This window comes from Salvelinus sp. IW2-2015, linkage group LG18 (assembly GCF_002910315.2).
Source record: "Salvelinus sp. IW2-2015 linkage group LG18, ASM291031v2, whole genome shotgun sequence".
NCBI lineage: Eukaryota > Metazoa > Chordata > Actinopteri > Salmoniformes > Salmonidae > Salvelinus > Salvelinus sp. IW2-2015.
In genome coordinates, this window is record NC_036858.1 from 19,109,400 (window position 1) to 19,121,492 (window position 12,093).

The 12,093-nt window shown below is 41.0% G+C and overlaps 1 protein-coding gene across 1 annotated transcript in view; it reads left to right on the forward strand.

Annotated features, from left to right (window-relative positions):
- Window positions 1-6,161: 6,161 nt before the first annotated feature.
- kcnh6b (potassium voltage-gated channel, subfamily H (eag-related), member 6b) overlaps window positions 6,162-12,093 on the forward strand; it is a 30,165-nt gene continuing 24,233 nt past the window's right edge. Inside the window, exons 1-2 of the mRNA XM_070448368.1 lie at window positions 6,162-6,210; window positions 7,494-7,678. Of these exons, the coding sequence (XP_070304469.1) occupies window positions 6,162-6,210; window positions 7,494-7,678 (234 nt within the window). The remainder of the gene's footprint in view (window positions 6,211-7,493; window positions 7,679-12,093) is intronic.

The following is a 12,093-nucleotide window of genomic DNA, read 5'->3' on the forward strand; positions in this document are numbered from 1 at the left end:
ATTTCACCGGATGTTGGCCAGGTGGGACGCTAGCGTCCTACATACCCTAGAGAGGTTGTATCAAAAGTAAAATAATAAATCATTTCAAATTCCTTAAGCAAACCAGATGCACCTTTTATTTTTTTACTGTTAGCCAGGGGGACACTCCAACCCTCAGACATAATTTAAAAATGTGTTTAATGAGTCTGCCAGATCAGAGGCAGTAAGGATGACATCTTGATAAGTGTGTGAATTAGATCATTTTCCTGTCCTGCTAAGCTTTAAAAATGTAAAGAGTACTTTTTGGGTGTCAGGGAAAATGTATGGAGTAAATAGTACATAATTTCCTTTAGGAATGTAGTGAAGTAAAAGTATAAAGTTGTCAAATATAAATAGTAAAGTACAGATAACAAAAAAAACGACTTAAGTAGTACTTTCAAGTATTTTTACTTAAGTACTTTACATCACTGATAATCAAGTTAATGTAAACAACTACTGTTTTTGGACCATGTAGAATTTACCGTCAGCACAAAGAAAACAGGAGCACTGCCTCCGCTATTCCAGCACCATTTCAACTTAAACATTTCAACATCATCAAATCAACTAGGCTATATGCTTAGCTTAATACAGTGAAAACCTATAGATGGCAAAAACTATTTGGTTCAATCAACATTGCTAAATATCATGTGGCTGTCCTTGGTACTGATTTTCTGTGTGTGTGTGTGTGTGTGTGCGTGTGCGTGTGCGTGTGCGTGTGTGGATGCACAGGTAGAGAAAACATGTTGATTCGCACTACTTGTATCCACTCTGACCTTTGAGAAGGAGGAAAAGATTATGCAACTGAGATTCTCCCTAGATGAACGCAGATGCCATCCTCTTTCATGTTAGCAAAACGGTCTATGACTCTGTCATATAGTAGTACACACGTTTAGTTTTTGTTGTCCTAGTCTAAGCTACCTGGTTCAAATGCTTGCTAGCCTAAGTTCCTTGAATGGGCAACAATGAACCAGCTAAGCTAGCTAGTTAATGTGAGCTTACTACACTAAACAAAAATATAAACGCAGCATGTAAAGTGTTTTCCCCATGTTTCATGAGCTTAAATAAAAGATCCAAGACATTTTTCATAATTACAAAAAGCTTATTTCTCTCAACTTTTGGGCACAAATTTGTGTACATCCTTGTTAGTGAGCATTTCTCCTTTGCCAAGACAATCCATCCAGCTGACAGGTGTGGCATATCAAGAAACTGATTAAACAGCATGCTAATTACACAGGTGCACCTTGTGCTGGGGACAAAAGGCCACTCTAAAATGTGCAGTTTTGTCACACAACACAATGCCACAGATGTCTCAAGTGTTGAGGGAGCGTGCCATTGCCATGCTTATTGCAGGAATGTCCACCAGAGCTGTGGTCAGAGAATTGAATGTTAATTTCTCTACCATAAGCTGCCTCCAACATTTTAGAGAATTTGGCTGACCGGCCTCACAACCGCAGACCACGTGTAACCACTCCAGCCCAGGACCTCCACATCTGGCTTCTTCACTTGCGGAATTGTCTGACACCAGCCACCTGGAAAGCTATGTGAAACTGGTTTTGCACAACTGAAAAATTTCTGCACACACTGTCAGAAACCGTCTCAGGGAAACTCATCTGCGTGCTCGTCCTCACCGGGATCCTATTCCGAGTCGTAACAATTGCATTTTATCGATGGCAATTTAGATGCACAGAGATACCGTGATGAGATCCTGAGGCCCATTGTGGTGCTATTCATCTGCCATCACCTCATGTTTCAGCATGACAATTCACAACCCCATGTCGCAGGCATATGTATACAATTCCTGGAACCTGAAAATGTCCCAGTTCTTCCATGGCCTGCATACTCACCAACATGATTTCCTTATGAACTGTAACTCGGTAAAATCGTTGAAATTGTTGCATGTTGCATTTTATATTTTTGTTCAGTATACATCTAGGATACATATGGAACTTCATACGTCTCAGGCCAGTGGCACAATGTATAGATTTATGGTTAGACCAGAATTTCCTTTATAATCATTGGCCTGTACAAATCCAAATCTCCATCCATGACTAATGAAAGAGGCCGATTTGAGCTAGCTAGCTACTGCAGGACAACAACATAAGCAGACCAAGAACAGACAAGTTTTCTTTCTAACAATTAAGTTTAGCTTTTGATGTGATTTGATTGGTGTGAAGCTAAATCCAGACTGTGCTTCTTTGAGGGGTGGTTTTTGCTGTGCCAGCTCAATGCTGATTGGCTAATTCTTATATATTTTTTCATCAAGGGAGGCTAAATGCTAGCTGGCATCAATCAATCTAATGTTACGGGCGGCAAAATGTCAAACTCTTTTTGGCCAGACAACATCCGATACATGGGCTATACCTCATGAGACAGCGGGGCGCTCTTTCCCTCGCTCTGATGAATTCTACGGTGAGATAGATTCAGCCACTAGGGAATTGAAGCTAAATCATAACAACACAGACACGAAAGAGATTATTTTACAAAATCACTTTTGTAGCTCAGTATTTGTGTAATTTTATACAGTCGTTTTTGCTCATCTTCTTTGAAAGAACGCGTCTCCTTCCTGAGCAGTATCACGGCTGCGTGGTCCCATGGTGTTTATAGATGAACGTGGCACCTTCAGTCATTTGGAAATTGCTTCCAAGGATGAACCAGACCTGTGGAGGTCTACAATTTCTTTTCTGAGGTCTTGGCTGATTTCTTTTGATTTTCCCATGATGTCAAGCAAGGTAGGCCTTGAAATACATCCACTGTTACACCTCCAAATCAGAAGCTTCTAAAGCCATGATATAATTTTCTGGAATTTCCCAAGCTGTTTAAAGGCACAGTCAACTGTATGTAAACTTCTGACTCACTAGAATTGTGATACAGTGAATGATAAGTGAACTAATCTGTCTGTTAACAATTGATGGGAAAATTACTGGTGTCCTAACCGACTTGCCAAAACTATAGTTTGTTAACAAGAAATTTGTGGAGTGGTTGAAATATGAGTTTTAATGACTCCAACCTAAGTGTATGTAAACTTTCGACTTCAACTGTAAGTCTCCAACTTTAGTGACTTTTGCAATTCGTTCAAGTCATTGGCAGCAGAGAACTGGAAGGAAAGGCGGCCAAATGAGGTGTTGGCTTTGGGGATGACCAGTGAAATATACCTGCTGGAGTGCGTGCTATGGGTAGGTGTTGCTATGGTGATCAGTGAGCTGAGATAAGGCGGGGCTTTCCCTGGCAAATACTTGTAGATGATCTGGAGCCAGTGGCTTTGGCGATGAATATGTAGTGAGGACCATCCAATTAGAGCAGACAGGTCGCAATGGTGGTTAGTATATGGGGCTTTGGTGACAAAACGGATGGCACTGTGATAGACTGCATCCAATTTGCTGAATAGAGTGTTGGAGGCTATTTTGTAAATGACATCGCCRAAGTCAAGGATCAGYAGGATAGTCAGTTTTATGAGGKTATGTTTGGCAGCATGAGTGAAGGAGGCTTTTTTGCGAAATAGGAAGCCGATTCTAGATTTAATTTTGGATTGGAGATGCTTAATATGAGTTTGGAAGGAGTGTTTACAGTCTAGCCAGACACCTAGGTATTTGTAGTTGGTCCAGATTTCTAAGTCAAACCGTCCAGAGTAGTGATGCTAGGTCGGCGGGCACGCGATCAGTTGAAGAGCATGCATTTAGTTTTACTAGCGTTTAAGAGCAGTTGGAGGCCACGTAAGGAGTGTTGTACGGCATTGAAGCTCGTTTGGAGTTTGGTTACACAGTGTCCAAAGAAGGGCCAGATGTATACAGAATGGTGTCATCTGCGTAGAGGTGGATCAAATAATCACCCACAGCAAGAGCGACATCATTGATATATACAGACAAAAGAGTCGGCCCGAGAATTGAACCCTGTGGCACCCCCATAGAGACTGTTAGAGGTCCGGACAACAGGCCCTCCGATTTGACACACTGAACTCTATCTGAGAAGTAGTTAGTGAACCAGGCGGGCAGTCATTAGAGAAACCAAAGCTGTTGAGTCTGCCGATAAGAATACGGTGATTGACAGAGTCGAAAGCCTTGCCAGGTTGATGAAGGCTGCACAGTACTGTTTTTTATCGATGGTGGTTTATGATATCGTTTAGTACCTTGAGGTGGCTGAGGTGCACCCGTGACCCAGCTCGGAAACCGGAATTGCATAGCGGAGAAGGTATGGTGAGATTCGAGATGTCGGTGATCTATTTTTCACTTGGCTTTCGAAGACTTTAGAAAGGCAGGGCAGGATGGTTAGGTCTGTAACAGTTTGGCTCTAGAGTGTCTCCCCCTTTGAAGAGGGGAGACCGCGCCACTTTCCAGTCTTAAGGATCTCAGCACGATACGAAAGAGAGGTTGAACAGACTAGTAATAGGGGTTCGACAAGACAATATCGGCAGATAATTTTAGGAAGGGTCCAGATTGTCTAGTCCATCTGATTTGTAGGGATCCAGATTCTGCAGCTCTTTCAGGACATCAGCTGTCTGGATTTGGGTGAGGAGAAGCGGGGGGGGCTTCGAGCCAGTTACTGCGGGGGGTGCAAGCTGTTAGCCGGGGTTGGGGTAGCCAGGTGGAAAGTGTGGCCAGCCGTAGAGAAATGCTTATTGAAATTCTCGATTATCGTGGATTTATCGGTGGTGACAGTGTTTCCTAGCCTCAGTGCAGTGGGCAGCTGAGAGGAGGTGCTCTTATTCTCCATGGACTTTGAGAGTATCCAAAGCTTTTTGGAATTAGTGCTGCAGGATGCAAATTTCTGTTTGAAAAAGCTAGCCTTTGCTTTCCTAACTGACTGTGTATATTGGTTCCTGACTTCCCTGAAAAGTTGCTATCGCGGGACTATTCGAAGCTAATGCAGTGCGCCACAGGATATTGTGACAAGGACCATGTTATTTTGCTATTCTTTGACAAAAATGTCTCTCTTTCAGCTTGTGGGATTTCTTCTTCATCTGAAGATGATGCATTGTTCTTTGGGTTGTATTCTTCCCCATCTTCTTTTTCTGATCCCTCCTCTTCTATATCATTGTTCTCTTGTTCCTCCTGGACATCTGAAAAAATCAGATATACGACCTGTTGGCACTGAAATGTGCACTCATGGCTTCAGCAAAGGGAGAATGGGGGGACTGTCCACTTGCAGCACCTTTTAGCCTCTGACTGCATTCCCCATTAGTAAACAATGCATTCAAGAATTGTTTATTTTGTCTGAAATTGTTTTTATTTTGTTGTGATGTGTTGTTGTGTTGTGTGATGTGTGTGTGTGTGTGTGTGTGTGTGTGTGTGTGTGTGTGTGTGTGTGTGTGTGTGTGTGTGTTGTGTGTGTTAAATTGATTTTATAACTGCCGGGTCAAAAATTACCCTAAGACAATCTTTGTACCCTGGCGGGTGTACAGCTTTCATGGAAATATGAACAAAGGCGATGTTTTTCCACTTTTTCTAATGTTGGGGTCACTCTAGGAAAAGTCAAATGTGTTTTACGTGCTGTTTTTGAGGTAGAGTTCCCCACACATCACAACATTTTTCGGTGTCTGCGTGATACTTATAGCAAAACTGAAAGGGTCCATTGAATGTAGTGACAGGAATGTCCAATGTAATAAYATTGAGACCATTTCCTGTTGTTATCCGTGATTTGGGATTGATTTTATTTGTCGGCGGCTCTCTGCTGTAGTCATTGATCAGTTCACTGTGTTAGTGAATGAGGCATAGAGGCATAGCCACGTGTTAACGCTAACCCAGTTAACTGGCCTGTGGGAGTCAGACTCTGGAGGGTATGACGCTAAGAGAGGTTGTCATCTGCGCAGATTAAAGGAAAGCRTTCTAATGTATATTATGAGCAAAAAAGGAACCAGAAAACAACTGGCAAACACTTTKACGAAATCTCTTCAAACTATTTACATAAATCGCAATTTTGGCAGACATTTTCTGAGGGAACTGGTTTTATACTGGTAAAGTTTTTTGGGGAGGAGAGGAAGACCAACAGAGGACATTTTCTCAGAGGAGATACGATTTTAAAACTGTCTCTGACTTTTATTTGTGGTGGAACAAGTTGCTSAACCAGTTGCTTGTTGGAACATTCTGTGGAGGACCATCTTAGTGGAACTAGTATCCTGAGGGGATATCCTTTCTGTCTCTCCCAGGGACATGAGGGCAGATTGGGGAGCCCAGGGTGGGGAAGTGCACGTCACCACCAGTAAGTCCGTCTGCATTCGAAATTGCAACCTATTCCCTATGTAGTACACTTGTTTTATTTGTATAMTTTTTTTATGGGCAAAAGTAGCATACGTAGGGAGTAGGTGCCATTTCAGACATTCCCTCTGTCAGTGTTAAAATACATTCAAAATCAATTTTGTGCTTGCTCAACAGACCTGGGTTCAAATACTATTTCAATTACTTTCACATACTCAATTACTTTCACATACATTTTGAAGTATGTATTCAGATATATTCTATTTGACAAGACAAGTAGTTTAATATTTTGTATTATTTGGAAATACACTTGAAAAGTATTTGAAAAACTGTAATACACTAACTCAAATACACTCCCATGCATTTAACCCAGGTATATGAAATAAGTATTTGAACATACTAGTTGGGTTTTGACAAATAACCATTCAAATACTCAAATAAAAGTACTTGTTTAGGGCTGTGTACACAGAAATGATTTGAAATACCAGATATTCAAATACACACGTATTTGAACCCAGGTCTTTCGCTCACAGCCTAATAATAAAGTTTCCTTTTTAAAAGCCATTTTTCTAATGTTTGTTATAGTAATGTACATGAATTCTAGTCCTGAAATCAAGTCAAACATAGTCAAACATTTCCTCCCCCTACTAAAATGGAGGTYGGAATTAATTCAAAGGAGTGTTTTAGCGCTGCGTATGGCGCTACAGACAATGTGCCTTTTGAAAAGGTTATTTCCCTGACATTCTACAACGTGTCTTTGAATGATTCCGACCGGAGGCCKTGAAAATAGGGATGTTTATGTATATTCTGGTATGCATCTACATCAACATGAGTGCAATTTGTCACAGATACAGTAAAAAAAAATTAGAAAAATGGTGTGATGGGGAAAACACCTCCATTACCTCATTTTAGCTGCCACAAATTAGGGGAGGGGAGATATACACCTTAATTTAGGTAATTATATGGATTTTTATAAGCATCACAACACTCCAAACTTGTGGGGATTTTTGAAAAGAGAAGGGGAGCTGAAAGGTTRAATTCTGCCACAATAGTCACTCTTTAATAGCATATTTGCAAATTCTAGTCTCTTGTGACAAACTTGGTTCTGGGTCAAGATAAGAAATCATATTTTGGTTCTTCATCAAAATGTTAATAAGCAAATGCATACATAACCACATTGGGACTCATGTCATTGTCTCTTTAACTAAACATGGGTGCCTGTTTTTCTTTGTCTCCTGTCATTGGCCCCGAATTACCTRTCTGGTGGGAACATTGGAGCTCCATCAGACCTCCAGCTTTGCCAGCTGAACTCCACGTCCGACTCGGACCTAATGAAGACTTGGGGAACAGCCAACCGGGCCCCCCCTCCCTTCAAACCCGACATGCTGTCSCCCCCGGCCTCCAGGGTGGAGCTCCTTTCCCCAGCCAAGGTGAAGGAGCGCACACAGAACGTCACAGACAAGGTCACACAGGTAGGGTGGTGTGTGTGTGTGTGTATATAAGTATAGTATAAAAATGTATACAGTGTATTCACACCCCTTTTCCACATTTTGTGTTACAGCCTGAATTCAAATTGATTAAATGTAGATTTTGTGTCACTGSCCTACACACAATACCCAATAMTGTCAAAGTGGAATTATGTTCATRAAAAAATGTCAAGCTGAAATGTCTTGATTCAGTAAATAGTCAACCCCTTTGTTATACGGCAAGCCCAAATAAGTTCAGGAGTAAACGTTTGCTTTACAAGTCACATAATAAGTTGCCTGGACTCTCTGTGTGCAATAGTAGTGTTTAACATGATTTTCGAATGACTACCTCCTCTCTGTACCCCACACATACAATTATCTATAAAGTCCCTCAGTTGAGCAGTGAATTTCAAACACAGATTCAACCACAACGACAAGGGAGGTTTTCCAATGCCTCRCAAAGAAGGGCACCTATTGGTAGATGGGTAAAAAAAAGAAACAGACATTGAATAGCATGGTGCCATTGGAGCATGGTGAAGTTAATAATTACATTTTGGATGGTGTATCAATGCACCCAGCCACTGCAAAGATACAGGTGTCCTTCCTAACTCAGCTGCCATAGAGGAAGGAAACTGCTCAGGGATTTCACCATGAGGACAATGGTGACTTTAAAAAAGTTWGTTTATTAATGGCTGTGATAAGAGAGAACTGAGGATGGATCAACAACATGACCTAAATACTAACCTAAATGACAGAWTGAAAAGAAGGAAGCCTGTAGCGAATACTCCAAAACATGCATCCTGTTTGCAATAAGGCACTAAAGTAAAACTGCAAAMAAATTAACTTCATGTCCTGAATATGAAGTGTTATGTTTGGGGCAAATCCAACRGAACACATCACTGAGTACCACTCTTCAAATTTTCAAGCATGGTGGGAGCTGCATCATGTTATGGGTATGCTTGTAATTGGCAAGGACTAGGGAGTTTTTTGGGATAAAAATAAATGGAATAGAGCTAAGCACAGACAAAATCCAATARAAGAAAACCTGGTATGCCTGGTCTGGCATGACAACTGCTCGGCCTCCGACCCCAAGGCACTACAGAGGGTAGTGCGTACGGCCCAGTACATCACCGGGGCCAAGCTTCCTGCCATCCAGGATCTCTATTCCAGGTGGTGTCAGAGGAAGGCCCTAAAAATTGTCAAAGACTCCAGCCACCCTAGTCATAGACTGTTCTCTGTGCTACAGTATGGCAAGCGGTACCGGAGCGCCACGTCTAGGTCCAAGAGGCTTCTAAACCGCTTCTACCCCCATTTTCTTAAAACTGCATTGTTGGTTAAGGAATTGTACACTACCATTCAACTACCAGTTTGGGGTCACTTAGAAATGTACTTGTTTCTGAAAGAAAAGCACATTTTTTGTCCATTAAAATAACATCAAATTAATCAGAAATACAGTGTAGACATTGTTACTGTTGTAAACGACTATTGTAGCTGGAAACGGCTGATTTTTAATGGAATATCTACAGAGGCCCATTATCAGCAACCATCACTCCTGTGTTCCAATGGCACGTTGTGTTAGCTAATCCAAGTTTATCATCAACTAGTCTAAAGAAGACCAGTTTTATTGCTTCTTTAATCAGAACAACAGCTTTCAGCTGTGCTAACATACATGCAAAAGGGCTTTCTAATGATCAATTAGCCTTTTAAAATGATAAACTTGGATTAGCTAACACAACTTGCCATTGGAACACAGGAGTGATGGTTGCTGATAATGGGCCTGGGTCTATGTAGATATTCYATAAAAAATCTGCTGTTTCCAGCTACAAAAGTAATTTATAACATTAACAATGTCTACACTGTATTTCTGATCAATTTGATGTTATTTTAATGGACAATTTTTTTCTCGCTTTTCTTGAAAAAACAAGGACATTGCTAAGTGACCCCAAACTTTTGAACGGTAGTGTATATGTATATTATATTTAACCATATTATATTTAAGTATTCCTCAGGATTCAGTCTCGCTGTGTTTGTATATCTCAGATAGCAACATTTGAGTTGGCTTATCAGAGTTTGGTATTGTGAGACAGCGTAAGCACTTGGAATTATTGTCATCATGAACATCTTAACTCYATATGACGTTACACATAGCGGTCAATTCGTCTAGTTAGTAATATCATATCATATTTCGTATCATGTCATATAATAGTAGGCATCATTTCCACTGTAGGGACAGGGGAATAGTGTAGAAATGTAGAAACTAGATAGTGTAGAAATGCCATAAATTAGCATAGAAAGGCAAAACATTCTAAGGGAAGGTCTCCACCTCTCCACACACACATTTCTAATCAAAGTTACACAACTTGCATAGAGCTGTCTCCGATCGCTCACTGAATTTATTTGCTCAATGCGGTGCTTTGTTGGTGTATTGAGATTTGTCCTCTAACCCGTGACTCAAACTGACTAGGCACCCTACAGGGAAATCATTGATGCCTGGTATCAGTATTAGGGCACGTGGGAGGCAATGTGGTTGACCCGCTAGTGGAAAAATCACTATGGGTGTTGAATAGATGTTATATCTCCTGGGTGTGGAGAATGGCTGGCTGCCACTGTCCAATCTATGCCTGCTGGAGCCCCAGGGACAGCATCCTGGTTCAGTGCCATGGTATAATGTGTGTTTGATATCAGTGAAGGACAACAGGGTGTAGTTTTGTACTGTGCAGTCTATAATGTATATATGGGACCCATGGCCATGACTGTTGACCTTTCTGTCAAAAGGTGATTAGCACATTTAATTGAATCCAATTGAAATGGACATYAACTTAAAGGCTTCATAGAGCATTCCTAGTCTTCATGAGCMCTATATRCAGTACCAGTCAAAAGTTTGGAGACACCTACTCATTCCAGGGTTTTTATTTATTTWGACTATTTTCTACGTTGTAGAATAATAGTGAAGAYATAACTATGAAATAACACATATGGAATCATGTAGTAACCCAAAAAGTGTTAAATCAATATGTTTTATGTTTTATATTCTTTAAAGTAGCCTTGATGACAGCTTTGCACACTCTTGGCATTCTCTCAACCAGCTTCATGAGGAATGCTTTTCCAACAGTCTTGAAGGAGTTCCCACATATGCTGAGCACTTGTTGGCTGCTTTTCCTTCACTCTGTGGTCCAAATCATATCAATTGGGTTGGGTTGGATGATTGGTGGAGGCCAGGTCATCTGATGCAGCACTCCATCAATCTCCTTCTTGGTCAAATAGCCCTTACCCAGCCTGGAGGTGTGTTTTGGGTCATTGTCCTATTAAAAAACAAATGATAGTCCCATTAAGGCGCAAACCAGATGAGATGGCATATTGCTACAGAATGCTGTGGTAGCCATGCTGGTTAAGTGTGCCATGAAATCTAAATAAATCACAGACAGTGTCACCAGCAAAGCACCATCACAACTCCTCCTCCATGCTTCACGGTGGGAACCAACATATGAAGAGATCATCCCGTTCACCTACTCTGCATCTTTTAACCAGATAAAGTTGACAAAGAACACATTCTCATTTACAGCAACAACCTGGGGAATAGTTACAGGGGAGAGGAGGGGGGTGAAAAGAGCGATTTTAAACTGGGATGATTAGGTAACTGTGATGGTTAGAGGGCCAGATTGGGAATTTTGCCAGGACACCGGGTTTAACACCCTCTTCTTATGGTAAGTATCATGGGATCTTTAGTGACCACAGAGAGTCAAGAACCTGTTTAACATCCCCAAAAAAAGAGACAAAGACAGCACCCTACATAGGGCAACGTCCCCATCACAACCCTGGGGGAATGGGATATCTTTAAAATATAAAAAAAAATATTTGACCAGTGGAAAGGGTGCCTGCTACTGGCCACCACCACTTCCAGCAGCATTTGGTCTCCATCCAGGACCAACGCTGCTAAGCTTCAAAAGCAAGCCAGCAGTAGGATGCAGGATGGTATGCTGCTGGCTTATAGAAATTGTGCTGTAGGCTACAGTCAGAGACATCAGATTTTTTTGGGACAGGCGCAGAATATTTTTGGGCCTAATTTAGATATGTTTCTGCTATACAAGGAACATAAATACAGTTGAAGTCGGAAGTTTACATACACCTTAGCCAAATACATTGAAACTCAGTTTTTTCACAATTCCTGACATTTAATCCTAATAAAATTCCCTGTCTTAGGTCAGTTAGGATCACCACTTTATTTTAGAATGTGAAATGTCAGAATAATAATAGAGATAATTATTTATTTCAGCTTTTATTTCTTTCATCAATTCCAGTGGGTCAGAAGTTCACATACACTCAATTTGTATTTGGTAGCATTGCCTTTAAATTGTTTAACTTGGGTTAAACGTTTCAGGTAGACTTCCAAAGCTTCCCACAGTAAGTTGGGGGAATTTTGA